Source organism: Crassostrea angulata, unplaced genomic scaffold (assembly GCF_025612915.1).
Source record: "Crassostrea angulata isolate pt1a10 unplaced genomic scaffold, ASM2561291v2 HiC_scaffold_167, whole genome shotgun sequence".
Taxonomy (NCBI): domain Eukaryota; kingdom Metazoa; phylum Mollusca; class Bivalvia; order Ostreida; family Ostreidae; genus Magallana; species Magallana angulata.
This window is the reverse complement of record NW_026441720.1, coordinates 333,013-357,450: the sequence shown is the minus strand read 5'-3', so window position 1 is coordinate 357,450 and position 24,438 is coordinate 333,013. Positions and strand designations below refer to the sequence as shown.

Below are 24,438 nucleotides of genomic sequence, written 5' to 3'. Positions count from 1 at the left end.
TATCAATGTTGTTACAATGTTGAAAACACGACATTAAGTGAATTTAATATTGATATTTGAATGTTCTATCTGAAAAAGTAAAGAAAATATGAATACATAATCTTTATGAATTCTCATAATTTTCAATCATTAATACTACCGGTTTTAAAAGGGCGAACGATCGTATGATATCAAAATTTGAAGTAGCTGTGCATGTCTGTAGAGCTAACCAACTCGTTTACCAGGCTTCTCTATCAATTCAAGGCTGTGCTCTTACAGAAAGCTCATGAAGTTTAATTTTGAACATGTAATTTAAAAAACAATTAAAACGTTGAATATATGAATACAGTACATCTAATTGATGGGTTTTATGCATTCAAAACACATTTTCAAAAACAAATGGTATTTTAAAAAAAAGGAAAAATGATATACATGTAAATTGGCATTGCGTGCTGAGTACGGGTTTGTATTAAGATTTTTAATGCAAAGTATGATTAACGTTTGTGATATTTTTAGAATTATACTTGATTAATGTAAATTTCCCTTTAATACTTATTCTTTTTCTGGTTATCTTTCAACGTTTTAGTGTCGGTTGGATAAATAGATAAACATTATGAGAAATAAATGAATATTACTTAGAAAGTAATTTGTTGCATGATTCATTCTAGCTATTTGAAAACTGAAAATTCTGATGTATAAGAATTCAAATTACACAGGATCAGTTGACAAATAATTCAATATAACCTTTTGCGGTGGTGCAGCTGATGGCTTTTGATAAACTAGATCCATGACTGTTCTTTGCCGACACAGAAAACCAGTACGTCACTGACGGTTGAAGACTGCTAACGTAAGTAACATGAATTTCATTTTCACCCTTGTCGTTTAGACCATTGTAGAGATTAGTTCCATCATGGCCACTCAGAGTAATCACAGTAAAATTCTGAGTGTCTCCGCCATTGAATGACGATATCCATTGAACTATGGCTTCTGTTACTTTACATGTTACTTTTATATTTCTGGGAAGGTCTGGTTTTCCTTTATATACACAAGAAACCAGTAATGCCATGGTAATATGGTATGAAATACATATATGTATGCTTTAAAGATGCTTCTTGCACATGAATAAGACACTGTTTGAAATTCTCAAAACACTAAAGACTTTTAAAAATGTCAATTACTTTTAGAACTTGTTCCACAAACAAAACAATTTTAATCAATATCCGTTTAGCAAATTTAGTTAAACTAAAATATTATGTCCAAAACAAGATTTGTTCCCTTTTTAAAAATTGAATAAAAGTAAGTTACATGTCTCTATACTTACTTTGCTTAATTACATTAACAGTTACGGTTTTTTCTCCAAACATGTTGCTCGCTCTTAAATAATAAACCCCAAAACTACTTTTCTCAACAGCATGTTGTCTTATTCGAACTGTGAAGTTATTCACTTTATTCTCTGTGATGGTGGTTATCATCTGATCGTTCCTTGTTCCGTTTTCATACTGTAACTCGTATTGAGGCTCTGGATATGCAATTATTATGGTTGAGAACTTAATGCCGGTGGTGCAACTAACTGCAAGTGTTATATTTGTGATATTTGGCGTTGGTTTACCTATGAAAAAGCAAAATATATGATCATACCTTCAACTCTTCATTGTGTTTCCACTTTGGTCAAAAATTTTCTACATACAAAATATTTATTTATACAAATATGGAAGGATTTTTTTCCCGATAAAAATGTACAATTCATTACTGATTGATAAATAACCTGTATAGCGAAGGCAACTCACAACTTTATTATTCACTACATTTCCGTTATACATAAATTATCAATATGTATCATTTTTTAGTATGTATCAGATATGTTTCTTTTCGAGTGTTTTCCTCAAATACCGTTCACAATTACATGTATTATGCATGTTTACATGTATGCGAGCTTGTTATTCGATTACTAAATTGCGAGTAAATTGATTGATATTGTAATAATTTATATACTTGGTATCATTGTGAGCTCTTATATCGGTCAGTGAAATTTAAATAAATTTTACCATATAGTTTAAATATATGTGGGAAAGCACAGTCTTCAGAACAATTATGTAATCATAAATTCGATTGTTTTATTCCGACTCATGCAATCAATAAAGTTCAAATGTTAGGGTTTGTACGTAAGAAAAAATCTACACATGTTTGTGTCTATTCAGTGTAGCATGAACATAGACAATTACTTTTTTGAAAATGAAATATTAAACAGGATTGTGTTTTCTTGTGTAAAATTGTCAAATTCATTGCCAAGTTCATTTTTTTTGGTAACAATAAAGTAAGATAATCCTAAACGGTAATAGGGATAACTTCAATCTTGAAGTTTCAAACACGTGATACAAAATAGAATAAAAAAAATGAAATTCTCAAAACTCGTTGTATAAAAGTCATATAATATCATATATTCATTGTTCAAATAAAACGAGCAAAGAATTAGATATTGGCAAAGTAGTAAAAGACATATCTCGGACATATCCAGTAAACACGTTTACACCCAGCCATATAATGAATATTGCACATTACAGTTAACAAAAAAAGATTTAGTACTTATCGTTATTTTTGTTTTCTTCCATTTGTTTTTAAACATATCCTTGAATACACATTCTTTGTTAAAGTGTATGTAACGCATGCCACACTATAATGTCGTTATTCAACTTGTTCATAATAACACTAGGGAAACAAACAACTTTTTAAAACACAATAACCGATATCGTCTTACTTGCAAAGGTAAAAAAAGAAAGTTCCTCGGCAGTGAATGGGAATAAAATCCGAGTTCGAATAAAAACCAGGGACGGCTTTAGCTTATTAGAAAGTAAAATCTTCAAGAGAGTCCTAAATCATGATTATATTTCATGACATTTTCAAACGCGAGTTTTATTTGTGTTAATTGCTTATTTTTTACACGATCTATTTCATTACTTTCAATTATTTATCTACTACGTTGCACGTAAAACCCTTATGTACATGTATGTCTACATATCCATTATATAAAATTTTACAATAGATATTTACTTAAGTTTAGGTTGAATATGAATACATTATTGTTGTTACTGTAATGTATCATGAACTGCAAATTTCATGTCAGAAATTTGCAGTTTAAAATTATAATTTACTCTTTAAAAACAAAAATATATAAATCTATTGATAAAGTTCTATCAGTTTTTTAAGAACAAAATCTATTTAGAGACCTGTTTACATTAATAATGTCCTATTCATAAATTGGTTCGCTACATATTCCTCAGTGGATTATTATTTCTTGTAATAGAATTTAATAATTCATTTAAATCTTTTTAAAACAAAGATTGAAGTACCATTCTGTATTATTTTTACAGCACCTTTTTGCAAAGTTATATTTTAAAAATACAGCTCATATTGCATAGGTGTCGTTTTAGTTAATATTATATTTAATTTATTTAATTTTGACATTGTTAAACTGTACATATAATCCCTGCTTTATATCACTGTGCCTGCAAACATTGAAAATGATATCGTTAACATAATTATTACAATATATTAGATGTTCTAACATTTGCTATTTTTCATTATATATATATATATATATATATATATATATATATATATATATATATATATATATATATATATATATATATATATATATATATATATATAACCCAAAAATTAGTCAAGTAGTCAAGGGTTTTAAGCTAATTAGGATCTTACAGTTTACAATTAGTTCCACCCTTTCTGTCACTGTATTCCCGATTCCATTACTGGCCACAAGGGTATAGTTCTTGGTATCTGTACACGTGGTGTTTTCGATGGTGTATGAAGTAGTTTTCACTGATGTCTGGGTTTTCAAAAGTTGTGTTCCATTATACCAAGACGCATCTGACAAAGGATTGCTTACTATATATCGAGTTATTGTGAATTTTTCACTCTCATTTACTACTTGTAGTGATCTCCTCTCTATTGTGGGTTGGTCTAGAAATAAAATAACCAATAACAATAGCAACTTTTAAGCTTGATAAGATTATATTCTTTGACCAGCATGCCTACAATGTAAACTGTGAAAGGATTGTCTTTGATATGTATATATCTACACAAGCATAAGGATTTAATTTTGAGAATTAAGGATTGTCATTTTTTTCTGTGAAATGGTTAATTTTTTATTTGTTATAATTTCAAGAAATAATTTGTATTGGATATTGGTATAATTAGATGGTAAAGTAGTATTTAATCTTTAATTTTGCAAAAGAGCGACAAAAATGTCTCCTTAATTCAATGTGCATATGCAAAACCAGATACAGTCTTATTTTCAATTACTGAAATGTGTTATATAAACGCCCAAGCTGCAGTAAGATAAGGTAGTCCACAATACAGGGTGTGGTTAACACAGGAATAAAAAAAAGGGTTGTTTCACTCTGTAAAAAGCTCACTTTCCCTTATAATAAGATGAAAGGTTAAGTCTGTTTTGGATAATCGTTTTCATATAATGTTGATTGATTTTTTTTATACAAAAAGTACAAAAAACTAACAGTAAAAGATATATTGCAAAACTTGTATCTAAGATTTGGAATCTCTTTCACACATTCCCTAAAGTTTAAATCATATGGTCGACTCATGTTTAAGAATGTGTTAACGGCTATTTATTATTTAACTATCAGCTTAAAATAAGAAAAGATGTTAATAAACTAATCGAAATATTTGATTAAACGGTGACCAAACTAGATTATTAAACAATTAGCTTTCTTCGTAAGTCTATTAGATACTAGTTAGCTCAAACACATCATCATTTTGAAGTCTTTTTACCACCTTTAGAAATGAAATAAAAAATGACGAGCTCGCGCCCATGCTTCCACATTACTTAAAAATAAAGTGTTATGATGTTTTCTATCTTTAAGCAGCCTTGGCGTTCCAAAATGATAAAAAAAATCTCACAAAGAACATTGACGTCCATGGACTGATTGTGTGTTCCCTTCTCCTCAATACTGTAGTTGTTCTCTGCTGTACATCTGTAGGTTCCAGAACTGATTCGCTGTATGTTAGGTATATGTAGAGTGGACCCGTTCTGTCTAAATTCTGGGTTGTCTTCCTTGGTCCAATAGAAAGTTGTAGAGTTAGGGTTTCCAGAGATGGCCTGACAGATGACTAATAAGGCTCTTCCTTCTACTATATCTTGTTGAGATATTGTCTTTATTGTTGGTGGGTCTGTATACACAACATGTAACGAGAGCAATGGATATTTCAAAAATATATTAATTACAATATCAAGACTTTTCAATTTCGTGCATGTTAGTTAATAGTAAAACAATGCAATTTCTAATGAATGGTATTTAAGACATATTTGTTTTGTTCAATTAATTGGCAAGTATGATATCCACAATTTAATCTAATTAGCTATTTCTATACACATAACAAAACCTTTTTAAGCATTGAATCATTATTTTTGTAAAGATATAGTCTCATAACTGCATCTGTGCGTGCATACAAACTGAGTAACGCGCGCTAGCGCGTTATGAAAATTTGTATGCACACACCGCTGCAGTTATGAGACTTTATCTTTAAAAAAATAATGATTTCATGCTTATATTTACATTTTTTTAACTTCTTGCCTTGTCTGCAAAGGTAATTTATAGGTCAAAATTTCTGTTTTATCCTAAGGGTAAGTTCAAATTAATGGAAGAGATACTGTAACAGCCGAAAGCGTGAACTTTGATTCTCGCTTGTGACGTTGCATTTTACAGCGTTCAACGGTTGTGACGTCATAATACAACTCGTCATTTTAACCTTTGAGTACCTTATGTGTGTTACGGTCTTATAACTGCAGTACTTTTCACACACTTTACATGCAAAAAATATTTGGAATGTAAATATGTAATATTATAGAAAGCTTATCACAGAAGAACACAAACCAACCTGATGCACCTAGAAAAACTTCTCATAAAACCTATGAAATACAAACACAATTTATTTCATAATTTTGTTTTGAACCTCATAATCAGTGACCTACAAAGAACATTGACGTCCATGGACTGACTGTCTGTTCCCTTCTCTTCATTATTGTAGTTGTTCTCTGCTATACATCTGTAGGTACCAGAACTAGTTCGCTGTATGTTAGGTAGATGTAGAGTGGAACCATTATGTCTGAATCCTGGGTTGTCTACCTTGGTTCAGTAAAATGTTGTCGAGCTAGGATTTCCAGGGGTGGCCTTACAGGTGATAGACAAGTTTCTTTCTTCTAATATGTCTTGCTGAGATAGCATATGCACTGTGGGTGGGCCTGTTATTAAAACAGTCAATGGATAGTGCGTTATTATGAAACATTTTCCTTTTAACGTGAACATTAAATTGATTGTCTTTCTTTCGACACAATGGTATCCATTCTTCCTATGACAATTGGACATTTTAATTGAAATGAATGTTCGTTGTTCATTAACAGTACATGTATTTTCTAAAATGATAATTTAATGATTTATTTTAATTTCATAATTCATATTTGTTGAAGTTTCGGGCAAAAATATCAGGATAGACGATTTCTGAAATAAAATAAAATTGATAAATAGGGCTTTTATTGTTTAATGTTTTCCAATCTAAAAAAAAAGATGTAGGTCAAGTGTTTTACCTATGCACAGGATAGTGCGTGCACACGAAATTAGAAGTTTCGTGCAATAGAAAACAAGTCATCAGCAAATAATAACCTTAGCTAGTATAGTTAGAAACAAACGTTTCTTTATAAATATACCTTCGTAGGCATGTACATTTTTGCATTACTGTAAAAAAAAATATATATCATATTGTATTTGATATTCACCATGAATATATATTTTTAATGTTTTCGTGTTTCTTTAAGAAAATAAAATTATAATAAGGATCAGCAAGCATTGCCAAGAATACGCGCATTTGCATATTTGTGTCCTTACCTAATACCTTATTATTACATACTGCTTAAAAATTACTTTTAAAACAACGTTACAGTAGACGAAACCCTAGAAAAAGAGCTCGTTAAACTAAACTGATTTGTTTATGAATGAAAAATTACCAATTGTTCCAAAGTACCCTCACTCAAGCAGAAAAAATAAACCAATTTTAACTATGATATGAAATAGTACATAAATCGATTACTTAATTTAGATTTTATTTTCTATCAATTCATATTACAAGACACAATTGATATATTTAAATCTATGTACTATAATCAATTTATTTTGATTCCTACAAAAACATCGACTTATGATTATCATTAAACATAAGTTAATGGTGTCATATTGATTCATTTTACTTATTCATTAATCACTCTTTATCATCAGAACAAGAAGTTAAAAATCAAAACATATTTACATTGGTTGTTTATATCTTTATATTACAATCCATTTATTATTCATAACATGTCTGTCATTTGAGGAGTTTGTGTTATGTGATATTTTTCACACGATTAAATCATTGTAACATAAACAAACTCGCAAAGTCAAGAGTCGGAAAGTTATGTAGAATCAAAACACCCTTCCAAGAAAACCTTATCAAACTTCATCACAACTAAAACCCTTGACGGAACGAAGAATACACGATCTTTTATTTATATTCTTTTAAAAAGTCAGCATTATCTAAGTAAATAATTATAAGCTCGTTTGTACATATAGATATATACGTATTAATGATGATGTATATAAATAAAGTATATCTTACTTGCTATTTTGATGATGACGTCAGAACTTCTGTAACTAGAATTAACCACATATTCACATCTCCACAACGACCCCTGTTCATATTCTGTCATGTTTTCTGCTGGTATAGTCAGAGTGTACACATAATCTGACAGACATGCGTATGTGTATCTAGGGTTTGCACTCTGATTAACACAGTCATTATTGAGATATCCGATTAAACCACATAAAATATTGTTTCTGTAGAACTTAACCGCTTTGACCGTTTGTTCAGGCGGTACAAACATGCTACAAGTCCATGTATAAGCTTGTCTCAAGGAAGCAAACTCTGAGGATCCCGTCATGTTGAATTGTTGACCTGAGTTAAAAAAAATATAGTTTGTTCAAAACAAACTGTTAAACTGGTATTTCAAATCTCTTTTTAATAAATTTTAATGAAAATGTAAGGGAGTTTAAAAACTCATCGCATTTGTGAGCTTGTCTCGGATATGAAAGTAAATACTTGTGCCTATTAACATTGCACAACTTTAAACTCCAAATAATTTGGTTTTATTAAGAAGCGGTCGACAACTTCCTTTCTAGAACAATCCTTTAGCTGTTAGGTGGTCAAAATTTCAGTTTTATGTGCGGCAAAATAATATATCATCCCACCCGCCATCCTATTATCTAAAACATCAACTGTGTTTGCTTTTGTTTTTTGGGGTAGGGGAATTTTTTTTTTTAGCTAAAGATGATCAGCTTCATTAAACATGTACCGGAAGATGTCGCGGTGGATCATGCTGCATTTAGCGTATTTCTTCGCACCTTAACGAAACTAGAGGAGTGCAACACGTTTTCTTTTTGTCACTTCGTTGCTTTTATATTTTGACACTGTTGCGCTTATGATTAAAAATGCAGTGTTGTATGGACATATGTTGCATTTGTATTTTTCTTTATTGATAATGATTTTTGTCGATATTGATATATTTGATTTATGACATTCGTATACTTTTGACAGACAGTGCATGGTTTGCTTAATATTGGTCGTCATATTTTGTATTAATCGTCTATAGAGGGGCAGCCCCTACCTTTGATTTACAACAGCCTGTTGCGCAGAATAAATTTTAAATAATAATACATTTAGGTATTCATTTTAGTTTACCAGGCATCATAGACGATACAAATTATGACTACACTTCTTACATTTAACCATAAAAAAATGTAGTTCATTTGGAATTTAAAGGAATTTGGAATTTGAAGGGAGAAAAAAAGAAAGCCACCATTTCTCAGTTTTAGTTATATCAAAGTCTCATTTACAGAAAGTTGTTAATTTTTGCAAGTATCACATGTGCTCGGATATTATAAATTATTAATTTTGTCTTTATGTGGCACCGACAAAATACAATCAATGAATTTTTACAACATTAGGTATCATATTCCATATTTCTAAAACATAATATTTATAGGGAAATGGAAACGAATTTAAACTGATTAACAGTGCAAGAAAGAAAACACCAGCATCTGAATTTCTCATAGCATCATTTTGATAAGGAAACACTTAAATTAAGCTTTTAAGTGTTACATGAGACAGATCATATTGCAATACTATATTTAAGCATGTCCAAAAATTGAATATTTCCTCAGACGATGATAAAATTAATAAGAAATAATTAAGATTGAAGCTAAGTTTTAAGTTTGAATTTAAGTTTGATTTGTATGGATTTCAGTTCATAGATAATTGTAATAATAAATGTGCGTTCACTTACCCTCACCCTCACAAATGGTGATCGGCAAAATATGCGGTTTATATTTAGTGTTCAAATATTTTAAAATGGAAAATGGAAAACAATAATAGACTTATATCCCGGTACATATGGTGATTTATAGACTGATTGGGGATTATTGACCTCAGTAGATAATTTATATGCTGTCTTTGACATTTTCATGATAATGATCACATTCAGTATTTTTTGTAATTTTTGCTTTCTTATGGCATTTGTATAGATATAAGACTGTGTCAAGTATTCAAGATGTCTTACTTGCTTTAACCACTCTAATGCTTTTCAGAAGATTACTGCTAGGTGTCAGACCGTCATGTAAAGAATATATCCCAGCATCTTTTGATTGAAAATTTCCAATGCACACTGACATTATTGTTTTAGAAACGCTACAGTTAAATGATGATTCATTTCCAAAGTTATTTGAAAAGATATAAGTCGATTGTCCATCAAACGATAAACAGAAAGGCAAATCTCGAACTCTGATTGCGTAGGTGCCAAAAGAGTTGTTTTTGAAAAAATCAAGGCAGACTCCTGCTCCTACCTCACAGTATACTGTATAACCTAAACATCCTGTAAAAATTAAATATGCTTAGGAGAAATATATTTAAAACCTAGCTTGAACATAATTTCATAATCAACATTGCTTATACTGCATGTATTAATCTTAATAAAAATAAAAACAGAAGTTCAATGTGTTTAATTCATATCTAGTGTATTTTAATGTCGTTTGACCTAGTTTTGTGCGAAGAAGGAAGAAACTAATCCCTTTTTGGTCATGATAAATATGAAATGTTTTACTTACCCTCTGTAGTCAAAACAATGAATAAAAACCACAACAAAGAATCAATATATGTATTCCTTCTAATGTTTAGGTAAACCATAATTAAAGTTAGAAAAGAACATTAAATTATCAAGCCTCTTTTCTGACTAGGTTTATCTGTTTACCACCTAAATCAACAAGGAAGTTTTTTGTGCTTTATAAAATCATATCTAACCTTCACGACTGAATTTTATTTTTTTTTTAAATGACAAATGAATATGCATTGGCCTCTTTATTAAGATAAATAAACTTAAACGGGTTGGCACCTGAAATACCAGTAATGCCAATCATCTAAAAACATCTTGGATTTAAAGATTGGGACCAAAGATCGTCATTTATTTCATTTTTGGCCTTTGTCACATGTGGGTTTTTTTTTGGGGGGGGGGGGGATATGAGGTCTCAAACAGAGATGATACTTTTTCTGAAATTGTTGCTTTCTTGCAAGAAATCAAACAGATATATATAGTTTGAACTATTATTTAGTTGTGATTAAATATAGTATGAAAATAAACACATGTAGTGACTGTAAAAGAATGTCGGCCCAACGACACCTCGGCCCAACGACACTTCGGCCCCAGGACACCTCGGCCAAGACGGGTCGGCCCAAAATTTGAGATACCTAGGCTCACGTAAAAGACATCTCGGTTCAAGCAAAATTAAAACAAAATTATTTGATTTAAATGTTTTTATTTTATTAACATATATATATTATCAAAATATTACATATCAAAGACGTGTAAAAGAAATTGAATTAATAAAAAATGAGACCATTAAGTTCTAATTGTAGAGCAAACAAGAAAGTAAAATTAAGAAAATGACGACAATTTCGACAACGACAATGACACTTATAGTTAAACAAACAAGAGGATGCAGCACTTTCTTTTGGAGTCGCAAACGCGTGTCACGGGTGACAATGAAGATTTAATTACGAGCAGTTAATTATAAGATGATCTAATCACCGAAGTCCATATATATCCTTTCAATGATTACCACCCCATATCAGATTTACAAAATCGTCATAGAAACAACACATCATGACATTTCATTTCATTATTACGCAAAATATTTTTATTGTGTCCACTCTCTGGTCAATCTTTGTAGATTTAATAAATTTATGAAAATATCTAAATATTGCAATCTTTAAATCCTAGATTTAACACTAATATATATTTCAAGTGTGTCATCAATTCCTGAAATTTCCGATCTACAAAATTCACATATTCTATTATTATTGTAGTGAAAAAAGTAATAAGAGTTCGAGAACCTAAAAGTATCAAATTTCTATTGGCTGTTGACAAAAAAAAAAATGAGACGCGTGACCATCCAATGGTTTAGTCATACATGTATGCAAGTGTTACCCGATGTCTAAAGTTATGCGCGCTTATTAATATTGTACATATCGATGTAAATTTAAAAACAATAGACATGACCTTTTCACTAAAAGTTGGTTTAGGTTTGTTTCTGTCTAACCTTCCCCATAAAAAAAAATTTTTGTAGACTTAAAATGAACTTTATTCATTAATGTTGTGTAATAACGATATACTAATCATTCAGTGTTGATTAAATAGATATATTCATACTAATTTTAAATATAATGATCATGTGCACGTCTTGTACGAACATTTTGATGCTAAATATCATCTGACAATTTTATCACATTTAGCACCAATTCAATATTTCATGTCGTTGGTCATTGTCTTCAAAAAAGAGATAGAAAGAAGAAATCAATGAATAGATAAAGTAATTATCTGTCCCTATTTTTTTTTTTAGTAGAACCTAAAGATTCATTGGGCTGAGGTGTCTTTTACATAGGCCGACGTGTCAATAAATTTGGGCCGACCCGTCTGGGCCGAGGTGTCAAACGCCCTTGGCCGAGGTGTCGTTGGGCCGAGATGTCCGTCTACCCTGTAAAAATAATATCCAAGTTTTAAAAACCTTGCTTTACTGATGGCTTCAAATGCCAGTACATAGTGAATACAACAGCAAATGAAAGATTGTTATAAAATTTTGGAGTAATCAAATTATAAAGCAAAAAAAAAATAACGGTAATGCAAACTTTCTTAAACGTTACATACAAATAAACATACATTAAATGTCTCATATAAAAGAAGGGGTCACATCTCCAAAATTGAGATATGACATGAAATAATTCTATATAAAATAATAATTTTATGCAAAAATTGGAGTTAATATTTTTTTACTTCTAGGAAATATAAGCTTAATGTGCCCAAATATATCGATAGAAATATCCAAATATTGTTCAAAAACTGTTTTTCAGAACAGAACAACATGAATATATCGTTATACAAAAACTAGCTGGAAGTTAAGTTTGTGATGAAAATTACGAAACTAAAATAACAGTACTTTAAAACTATTGAGTTATAAAGAGTGTTCATTTTCTTCTTGAAAACCTTCCGCCACAAAATGTAGTCCCTTACTAAACTCTGTAAGTACATACTTTTTTTATACAATTTTATTTAAAATTGGTTAAGTTGGCATTGCATAAAATATGAATATACAAATGGAATCAATATATGATGCAAATTTTTTAAATTAGTTAGATAAGAGGTGACATAAATAAGTTACCCAAAAAGAGAGGAGCGAACCTCTTTAGTAAGAAGAAAGAATAACAAACAATAATTGTCTTATTACAAATTTCTTATTTTTATCTTTCAGGCGGACGTCAAAATCTTTTTTTATAAAAATCGTCTTAAATATCACAATAATTAATTACACATGTCAACATAATACTTAGTAAGACAGCAAACATAGGATTTCTTCCCTAAAATTCAACATATCATTATTTTATTTATCATTATCAATTAAATCCTATTTTATAATGTTGTTCCTTGGTTTTTGGCGCAAACGAATTACGAAATGACATTTGATTTTTTAAACCATAATAGGTCTTCTTTTGTGCTTTTTGCTGGTATGAAGTAGCGGCATCGCAAGAAAAATATCCAAATTGCTTTGGACTGTGTAGATTTGTGTATAGTCCTGCATGTTTAAATGTCAATAAGAAATAGAAGAAATCCTACTTAGTCGATGTAAATATAAAATCAATATTATTCAATACATCTTTTGTAAATGAGTTTATTCTACAGAATTTTTAATGGTTCTAAACATGATTAGGTGTTACTAACTAGGTTACAACGATGGATATTAGATTGTATATTCCTGAAAAGGAGAGCTCGTAAGTTTATTAGCACAGAAATTTAAGTCTAATAAATTTAATACTTTATTTGTAAAAACTACAACAACAAAACACAAACACTCAATAAACAATGAATTTAAGTTAAATCCACAATACTGATACGTTGCAACATACAAAACATAACTAATCAAACGAGTTATCAATTATAAAATTATGAGGGTTTTTTTTGTCTTAAACAAGGTTTAAACATGTTCATTATATAATGCCAGATAGAACACACTTCACCGGACCTTCTTGGGCATTGGAAAAAGATAGAAGATGGTATCCCTAAACATATGTCAGCGGAGGAGCTTAAAGCAATTGAATGTAAACAGTTTACCACTACCATAAATAATGATGCATATCTTCCATGTGGTTGTTTAATCTGGGATAAAAAGGAATTCTTTGAGACTACATACATATTAATTGTTAAGTACATGCAAAAGGAAACATAAATTTCAAATGTATTTTTGGTAATATTAACGGGGAGGTCAGTATTTCACACCACTCATTCAAATTTACATTGACCGTATTTGCCAAACTAAATAGAGACAATTCACCGTAACGGAGGATTGTCATATGTCTTTATTATAAAGTAGGTATTTTCTGTAATAGCTTGCACGATTCAATAATTGGCACGGCTTGCAAATATTCAATAAAGGAAAATTATCGGGCTACGATATGAGGTCACCGTTTTTACTGGAAATTGTACTTTTCAAAGGAGCACACGGCTGGTGCGACCGGTCAGCAGAGGATGCCCACTCCTCCTAGGCACATGATCCTCCTTCTATCTTTTTAGAGGTCCGTGTTGTTCTGCTTTTCATTTGTATTTCGTTTTATGGATTTTTGAGATGGTTGACAGTTTGTTATTGTCATTTTTTTCATTCATCCGCAGTGCCTCTCTACTTGAAGTCGAAGTATGCAACCTTTTTGTATTTTATATCGAGAGGGTCTGATTTTTTGAAAATGTTTGTTTCAAGTAGTTTTGTGCAATGAGATTATTTTTATTTACTTCAAATATTTATATATTTGGAAAGGAAACCGATTCTGCAGGTGAAATTTAAATATGTGTTAGTCTATAACTTTTTACGATAAATGGTTTTTGTGGAAAATTACTTAATACTGTAATAGCTTAAAAAATCGGCCAAACCAGCTGTTATAGAGGTCTTTTAATTTTGTTATGTATTTCTACAGAAATGTTTGATTGAACTATGACCCCAATCTGATTCAAGGGGGTCATTTACGTTCCTTACTCTTAACATTTGAAAGAAAGCTTGTGTAAAACATGTTTATATATCTTGCCACAAGTTTGTGCAGTAAAACATTTTAACACTTGCAACGACATTTTTACTATTTCAAATCACCTCTATTGAAATCTAACTATCTTGTATAAACTAAATAATGCTTTAACCACTCTTTTGTGTAAATTCTTGAGAAAGTTATCTTGAGAAAAGTCAACAATGAAAATTTAAGTTTTCTTAATGATGGACAGAGGGGCCTAGATACATTTCATCAGAAAAGCTCTGTTTTAAGCTCATGTGAGTTTAAAATTGAATATCAATTTAAAACCAAGTATTAGTTGTTATATGGCTTAACGAGGATGGTTCTGCGCATCAAAGCCGTTTTACAAACATTGTGTTGCCTCGTCGTTTCTTTTTTTAATAATCAGATTTGTCAGAGTAGGACTGATAGGAGCTGTAAATAATTATACAATAAAATGCTTTCTTTGGGGATTCATTCGGGATATGAAGGTAGCGACATTGCAGAAAAAATACATAACCTGCATGAATCATCAAAGAAAGCATTTTATTGTTTATATTAACATCTCTCTTTTAACTAATTAATAAATTGATTATGAAAAATAAGTAAAAATCACAACATTACTGTTAATGTACATTAAGTACGTTAGCTAGAAGAAACAGCCAAATCGTCTCCTTTGAGACTTTGAGTCTGACATCATCATGATTACTTCGTGCAGTCCGTGATATTTTGTAGGTCGATGAAGGTTTGGACCAATCGATAAACAGGGCGTGTCAATTTCAGATATGTCAATATCTTCTCAGTTTCAGCCGCTGTAGATTTCGACCAATCGATAAACGGGGCGTGTAGATTTCAGTCTGGCTGTTTCTATTGAGCTATGAATGAGCTATAAGTTTTTGTAAGAAATAGAGGGAATAATACTTGGTAGATGTAATTATTAGTAGATAAATGTGCAGTTCCTAGCAATCATAGATCGGTCATATGAATATTCAATTTAGGCTTCCTATTTAAAAGGAATCGGGCACGCATCTGTGTTAGATCGCTAAACCAAGGGCACTTAGGTTGAAATCAATTGTCAGTAAAGTGAAACCATGCGACAATAATGTCAACCATTTACAATAACAGTCCTTCGTTCTCTGGGTTTCGGACTTATAAAATTAAGAGTCTCTTTTCTACATCGAATAAAATACATATCTGGCGGACCAAAAAGCACTAACACATTTTATCAAATTTTACACACATAAATGCATTGTTTGTGCAAATTTATTTATTTATGATCAAGTTTGTTGTTCTTTTAAAAGCACATTCTTATCATTTTTATATTTATAAAATGTATTTTGAAATGTTACAAAACAAAAAAAAAACGAGTATCTTTCTATTACATGATTTAAATATTCAATTAAGAAACGTTGCCTCGGGATGTAGAAATGAAAGCTAGAAAAGTCGTTTATTTGTTGCTTTATTTATATTTCAATAATCGCCTGTATATTTACAACAATAAAAATGTATTTAACAGGAGCACAGTAAAAGCAAACGAACACATAGAACATATCCCATTTATAGAAAATCATCATATTCTTCGTCACTAAGTTTTTCGCTTTGTTGAAAACTATACACTCTGAAAATTAGAATTAAATTTTGTAGGCAAATAATAACGTTATAGAACAACACCCTCATATTCATTAAATTATAACATACCCTGGGTTCTGTGTTCTAGCAAACGATTTTCCAGCATTCTGTTCATATAATTCAACTTTGCAAACCAAAAAATAAAACAAAACGCATTAACAAAAAAATCTTTCCCAAATTAATCGTTTGATTCATGTTTTGAACCTTGTTTTAAATCTATTGTACTTAAAATATTTTCAAGACAAAAACAATTAAGAGTACATTTTATGTACTTTTATGAAATGTTTAAATAACTTGTCTAATACATTTACCTCTTAACTGCAAGGTTTGATCAGGGTCAAATCTTGTTTGACCTGGCACTGTGTCGCTCCACAAAGTGTTACTGTTATTATGATTTGTTGTGCGGACTGATTGAGTTCTCATAGGATCATACGACTCGGACACTCTGCAATAATCAGTACAAAAGATCTGGCATTGATATCCCAGGTTTAAAAGAAACTGTATATTACAGTGTGTCATACTATATTGAAATAAAATCCTTTTTATTAAATGTACCTTAATGAAATTAAACGTTCAAGAAAAAATATCTAAAAACTTACTTAATTGTTTCCACTGAAATTATAACAAAAAAGAACTACACAATAATGTAATATAAAAAAAATAGTTTGCCAAACGAATAATTGTTGAACTGTTTGACATAAAAACGGATATATCGTTATTAGGTTTACCCCGTTTAAGACGCCTGCACAAAGTAATGAGTACAATTAGAATTATCAGTAGTAACATTCCTAGTCCACTTAGTGACACTAAAAAGGTATTCTCCCGAAGAAATTTAACTGTAAAAAAAATATGTATATCTATATATATTTCTACAAAATAGCCAAAACTAAATCAACTCTTATATACTCACAAAATGATCCTCTGTTGTCAAAATCACTGTATTCAGTGGTTAAGTACCACCTAAACATCGTTTCTCCAATGTTGTTTGATATATATACTTCTATACAGGTAAGAGTTTCACCAGTTAAAGTTGAAGGATCGATCGTAATATTGATACGATATCCAGTGATTTCAAAATCTGAATTATATCGACTTGCTTTCACCAATACTGACTGGTATTCTGTAGCATTTATTTCCTTTTGGTTTTCTGCTCAACATGCTTTGATTGTAACGTTCTCGTCTGGCCGCGGAAAACTTATTAATTCAGATGCAATTAAAATCATCTTTGTTTCGCCAATGCCGATGTACTTCTCTGCTCTTAAAAAAGCGGGAGGTCCTGTAACAATTTTTTTTTATATGTCTTGAAAATGAAAATGTCATTTTTATCAACAAATCATTTCTAAATTTTTTAACCGTTGAAAACTATCTTTATAAACTCAGAATTAAACAAATAAAATCCATAAATTACCTTGAACGTTTAGAATTACTTTTTTCCTAATGCAAGAATCTTGTGTATTTAAACACTGATAAGTTCCAATATCTAAATAGGAAATGTTAAATATTGTGAAATTTGGAGTATGAAAGGTCCTCAAGAGAACATTGCTGCTGTGATGTTCCCATCTTATATGGTTATTCTGTGGCGGACACGACAATGATAGAATATTACCGACCGTCTTTTGTTCTATCATACCTTTAAAAACAACCATATATTTTGATATGTTAAGAAGTTCAATGTATTCTTATTTTTTTTTAAATTGTACCTACTTAAAAACATTTCACTGTATGCGTTTTATGCTTTTAATGGTTCCTTACACAGTTGTTTCAAAACGAATAACAAATTACATGGTTACATAAAAATATTCTGATATCCAAGAAATGTTTTACGAATCCTTTTTACATAATATAACTTTTAAATTACCAGTGGTATTGTTGCATTCTGTTGATACATTCTTTACCAACGACACTGAAGAAGACATAAAAAGCAATTATATCCATATACATGCTGTTAAATTGTTTAAACTTTATTACATGTCTAAAATATTTTCGGTAAGTTATGATACCATTGTGTTTTCAAATACATACCTAAACTGATGAAAATAGACAGTCTAACAAAGGTGTTCATGGCTGAATTGAAATTTCATTAAAGCATCGACAATTGATATACTAAGGTCAAGCTATGTGTCAAAGTGTATACTTTGTATCCACTTTTCAATCTGGACAAAGTTTAATTGAAATATTTCAGAGATAAGCACAATAATGACGTTCAGTTTTCGTTAAATTTCCATCGTAACATTAAATATGGAGAAATACATTTTCCAGATTTTTTTTTTCTTTATTTGATTTTAAAGAAAAAAATTGCTTTTCCTACATGCTGTACAACTTGAATTGGAAGAAAATTTGTAAAGGAAAACGAGTACGACCAATTACACATATAAAGTACTAGTATAGTTTTTAAAAGAATAACGTTTATCGCACGCACAAAAAAAAAGAATATATTGAGTTGTTTAATACACTGAACCAAACTTCGAGTGTTCAACAATCATCATTATCATCATTTATTTATTATAGTGACATGTGTTACATCTTTTACAACTAAGTAGTATAAAATTACATATATCAAACACCCGGCCCATTGGACCTATAAGTTACTGAAAACACAACGTAATAATTTTAATACATGCGCGAGAATTTACTTTGTCTTAATTTAAATGCAGAATGTATAAAATTAGCAGTTTGTCTTGGAAAATTGCAAATGAGAGTTTGAAATAAATTGTCTTGAGATAAATATGAATTATTCGAAAAATTAACACTTTTATAAAGTTCACATCTGAGATTGTTATATAGAGCACATTTTAGGAGAAAGTGGAACCAATATGATGTATTGATAATATTTTTTTTATAACACAAACGTTTTTCTTGCCGTTTGGGTGAATTATTTCCGTCTTACTCTCAAGATGTTTAGAACGATGTAGCAATCTTTGGTTGCGACCCGATATTTGAGGCTTCGTTGGATATACAAACACTTCCTGTCCGGTTGAGTTTCCCCAGAGTTTTCGGATTGGGATTATTGTTGGTTGTGACAATAACAATATACCCATATATTGCATTAAGATAATGTTAGAACAACTTATTATACAGATTGACAAATATTTTAAACAATATCAAGGACGAAAAGAATAGTAGATTTAAAGTAAGTACAGCCTGGTGTAAGCACAATTCAAACACCAATATTCCAACGGCTCTAGTTTTTTACTCAAAGGTAATTCTGCACATTTTCAGTGTTTTTCATTTCAGACTGTTACTAAATACTAATGCCAATCGCAAATGTTGTCATTAACATGAAGCACGTGCTGTAAAACACCAATTTTCTTGTTTTAAGATTTCGCCACGGTTAACTGATTTCAATCAGTATTGTTTTAATTGATATGCCTTACATATATTTAAGCATTGAATTATTATTTTTTGAAAGATATAGTCTCATAACTGCAGCGGTGTGTGCATACAAATAGAGTAACGCGCTCTAACGCGTTATGAAAATTTGTATGCACACACCGCTGCATTTATGAGACTATATCTTTCAAAAACTAATGATTCAATGCTTATATTAACATTTTTTTAACTTCTTGCCTTGTCTACAAATGTGATTTATACGTCAAAACTCCTGTTTTATCCTAAGAGTAAGTTCAAATTAATGGAAGAACCACTGTAACAGCCACAAGCGTGAACTTTGATTATCGCTTGTGACGTTGCATTTTACAGCGTTCAACGTTTGTGACGTCATAATAAAACTAGTTATCCTAACCTTTGAGTACCCTGTGTTTGTTACGGTCTTATAACTGCAGTGTCTTTTCACACACTTTACATGCACAAAATATGTGGAATGTAAATATATACATATATATGAGAGTACATATCGTTTACGACATGTTGAACATGTCTTATTATTTAATTCTAAAAAATTCAAATTATTCAATTCATCAGAGTGGACATATAAAAATACACTGCTAAGTATGTCATTTTGAAAATGTAAAAAAGAGGCCCATGGGCCACATTGCACACATGAGCAACACTGGACATAATAAAATTATCTTTAAGAAGTAATTTCCATTATATTGGGACAAGGAATAAGTAAAACAGATCCTGTATTAATGTGGTATGGGACATCTGTCGATATCAGGCTTGGGGTGAATTACATTGTAAAGTAATGCATTACATTACCATTACTTCATGAATTTGGGCATTAAATTACCATTACCATTACTTGATTTTCTTGAAGTAATGCATTACATTACCATTACATGAGTAAAGTAATGCATTACCATTACCATTACTTTTTTTTTAAAGTAAAGCTAATAAAGAGTTTTTGCAAATGTTTCAAATATACAACACTCTTTAACATATCTACAGCTTCATGCTCAGTATCAGGTTCAAATTCAATGAATAAACAAGAGTCATTCTTTATTTGCTCAATATATAATCATATTGTGGCAATATGAACAACATATTACATAAGTAAAATGATATTTATAGACATTTGGCATGATACAATATCAGATATGAAATAGAGACACAGGATAACATGCATAACAAAAAACAATTTATGAAATAATGTTGCGGTTTTTAAAAGCTAAAGATAGATATATCCCCAGATTACACAAATCTTTATAATGTTGGACACTTAAAGAACAGGTGACACAATCACAAATACATTGACCAACAAGTTGAATTGTGAGTGGGATACAATTTCTGCAAAATTTTCCTTACTACTCCCATCTTTCAGAGCTATTGCTGAATTACTGAGCTGATAAGACGCGTGACCTCAATATGCATATCTGAAGCCTCTGAGATCGGAAACCTTCGGTGCAACGTAATAGCCGACACACTGCCCATTCGCTGTATCTTTCAACCATAGGGATATCCAAATTACTCTTATCTAAAAATCTGCAGTCATTAACTTTTGCTCATTGCTATTAAAAACTTGAGAACCCTGTACATAAACAGAGTTATTCTAAGCTTAGAAACCCCGTTTCTGTTTCCTCAGCAATTATGAATAGGAGTAAAAATTGTGACCTGTACTGTTAACTTTTCATTGATCTATATACTTCATGCTGGAAAAAATATGTCAGATGTTGGATTTGTAAAAGATAAAAATCATCAAAACCATTGAATCATTGTTTCTGAAGAAAGGATTTTGTTTTGTCAACACATAGTAAGTGATAATGTATAGAGACTTCTCGTAACCAGGAATTTCACTGGATCTTAAACCCTAAATAAACCCTAATTAAGTTAATTGGACTTAATAAAGGATTTGTTGATCTAAGAAGTATTACCAGAAATCCTGGTACCGGTAAGCAAATATGTTTGTAAATTTCTTTAGTTCCACAAAATCAAGGGTCTACCTTAATCTCAATACTAATAACCGAAACATCTTTAAATTTCATTTTTAGTATGGTATTTGATCATGTTTGTTTATTGAAACTGAATTAAAAGAACAATATATATACCAATTTTCATAATCAGTAAAGAATGAAACAGTAGTTTTTTAACATAGTATTCAGGTTTTAAAAACGTATTAATCTCAGACTCCTTGAATTTTATCCAAATGTAATTTGATCTTTCTTTTAATAGTTTATGAAGATCGTGTTTTGGTAGTACTTCTGAGTTGTGTATAATTTATTCTCTATTGATCAAACCTTAAAAAAAAAACAACCCCAAAACGAGCTGTTATGCACACTGATTACTTCTTATATACTGACATTAGATTCAGATGGACAATGAACTATTATTTTTACAGCAACACCAATTGTTACAAATAGTACACAAAAAAGGATTTATATGTGATATAATAAAAATCTAACTCATCGTGTCCCCGGTTGAGTTATTTAAAGAAATATCAACTTATTCAAATCAATGTTTTGGATCTGCAAGATTGGATTAATATGCATATTCAAACAACATATTTCAAACTTTACTGAATACTGACAATCTGAACAAGTGGTTGCCTGTCTGGCTGACAGGATGATAATCTGCAATAAATTAGTATCAATCACAGAATCTTCAGATTCATTCTAATTTAATTACTTTTTTTCAATTCCTATTACCACTATCTTATGTACACAAAATTTCTCAAAAACTCCATTAACCAATATACAACATTTAATCTTGTACATTCTAAAATTTTACTACTTTGTTTTCAGGAGAGGGTTCATACACTGAACTTTTCAATAAAATATGCTTTTAATAAATTCACTTTAATCAGATAGTGCTTTATTTCAAAATAATCATTTGCAACACAGATACACTGTCCTGTACGTGTAAATAAATTCTCGTCCATTGTTCTGTTTACTATGTAGCCGATAGCTGACTATGTCATCTTTGACGAATAACGCACAGGGGTTTCTTATCTCATTAAATATCGGCAAAATTCGGAGATCTGCTGCAGCTGGGATTTTCAACACACTTAATTGAGCTGTGTGTTCTTATCTGATGCTAGTCAAATGGAAAAATTGTTATAAACTGATTTGTATTTATCAACGAAAATGTTTTTAGAAGAAAATGATTTTGTGTCACCTGTCCTTTAATTTTATTAATTTATAAACAGATGATTTTTCCCAGTTATATTTCTTAATATATCTTAATCGTATTTCTTTTTACGGAGGACACTTTAAGACAAAAGATTGCTGTTGCACTTTATGATCGAAGTTTCAAAGGGTTTATCTTTTAAATGCATCCATCTTCCAGGCTATACTTAATAAATGTTTTGTAGGAGCAGTCAAAGCTTGGACTGGATAATACTGTTTGACGATCTTTATCGTAGGATATATTAAGTGCAATAATAGATTAAATACATAAATCTTGTATTTTCTATCAGTCCAAACTAATGTACAGTGTAATGAGAGAGAGAGAGAGACAGAGACAGAGACAGACAGACAGACAGACAGAGAAAAAAAAGAGAAAATAAGTAAGATTATTTTCAAATGGGTTATAATATTGGAAGTGATATTGATTTTCATCATGGATGGGCAGTGCATTCATTTTGCTTTTAAAGGTGCATGTCTGTCTCCTATTTTATTGTGACATAGCGAAGGGAAGGGGATTGGGGTGTTTAGCACTTCTTATAACAATAGATTGTTTTGATACTTAGATTATCCTGGGGGCATAGTGTGTTGTTGACACATTTCTTATTGAAGTGCAAACTAATTGGAGTAAATTGTTTAAATGATTAAAAACTCTTAATAACAACACTCTTAAAAATGTTATGAAATTGTGTTGTTATCTTTAGTAATATAAACAATTCAAAAATGAATTTTAAAAAACCTTTTTTAATAAAACATGTACAATTAAAACATTTTTTTCTCAATTAGAATTATTTCATCGATTTAGAATTTCAAATTTAACAATTTATAACCAAAAAATAGCTTTTCAAATATTTGGAGAGGTAAAAATTATTACTCAGAGATTCGTAGTAAACCCTCTAAACCACTGTGCTATGCTGATAGGTGACAACATTGGGAAAGGAACTATTTATATAATTACACGTGGTTTCATTGGGTTTTTTCGATAAACAATGCCTCACAACATGGAAATGTCCCCTACCACCAAAAAAGATTTTTTAAATATTCTACAAAAAGATCTTAATCACCTGTTTATATAAATGTAAACCTACATCAGCTTTTGAACCCCTTGTGTGGCCCCAACTTTATCTAGGACCATAGCTGTCTAAACAACTGAAAATCAATAAATATCATAATGCTTGCATATAAGTAATACTATATACTAATATTTTTGAAAATAATCAAATTTATTTCATGCTAAAAAAATTCGATGACCAAACCCATTATGGTCTCATATTTTATTTGATTTTCAAAGATGTTTTTCTAGAAATATTACACCACCTTAGAATGCTTCTAATCAACTTGAATCAAGTAATATCTTTTTTGCTTAATGTGTTTTTCGAATTTCGTATTTCTCTTTACACTCATATGTAAAAATTCAACCCCCAATAATTTTGAATAAAATATCCTTGAATCTACACTATTTGGGAATGTTTTCACACAAGTAATAGATTTTCTTGTTGATTGGTTTTTGAGATGATTATACAGATATTTCTCTATATATTCCTGTATAAAAACTCGACCCCAAGAAACCAGAGCTTGAACAAAATTTAGTATACACTACTTGAGGATGCTATCATGC

At 30.3% G+C, this 24,438-nt stretch overlaps 2 protein-coding genes and 1 pseudogene across 2 annotated transcripts in view; all 3 read right to left on the bottom strand.

Annotated features, from left to right (window-relative positions):
• Positions 1-6,008, bottom strand: part of LOC128169660 (hemicentin-1-like) — a 209,341-nt gene extending 203,333 nt beyond the window's left edge. Inside the window, exons 1-2 of the mRNA XM_052835765.1 lie at positions 5,990-6,008; positions 4,918-5,187 (exon numbers count right to left, since the gene is read on the bottom strand). Coding sequence (XP_052691725.1) covers positions 4,918-5,187; positions 5,990-6,008 — 289 coding nt within the window. The remainder of the gene's footprint in view (positions 1-4,917; positions 5,188-5,989) is intronic.
• On the bottom strand, positions 5,996-10,337 carry LOC128169645 (uncharacterized). The gene is made up of 4 exons (XM_052835759.1): positions 10,203-10,337; positions 9,659-9,970; positions 7,663-7,998; positions 5,996-6,259 (listed from the first exon to the last, which is right to left on the bottom strand). The coding sequence occupies exons 1-4, from the start codon at positions 10,279-10,281 to the stop codon at positions 6,150-6,152; spliced, it is 837 nt and encodes a 278-aa protein (XP_052691719.1). The 5' UTR covers positions 10,282-10,337; the 3' UTR covers positions 5,996-6,149.
• Positions 10,338-16,025: 5,688 nt separating this feature from the next.
• Positions 16,026-18,388, bottom strand: LOC128169644 (uncharacterized; annotated as a pseudogene).
• Between the last annotated feature and the right edge of the window lie 6,050 nt (positions 18,389-24,438).

Coding starts and splice junctions, on each gene's coding strand:
- LOC128169645 (XM_052835759.1), bottom strand. CDS start 10,281: ATGGTTTACCTAAACATTAGAAGGAATACATATATTGATTCTTTGTTG. Junction 9,971..10,202: donor CATTGTTTTGACTACAGAGG/GTAAGTAAAACA, acceptor TAATTTTTACAG/GATGTTTAGGTTATACAGTA. Junction 6,260..7,662: donor CGTCATCATCAAAATAGCAA/GTAAGATATACT, acceptor TTTTAATAACAG/GCCCACCCACAGTGCATATG.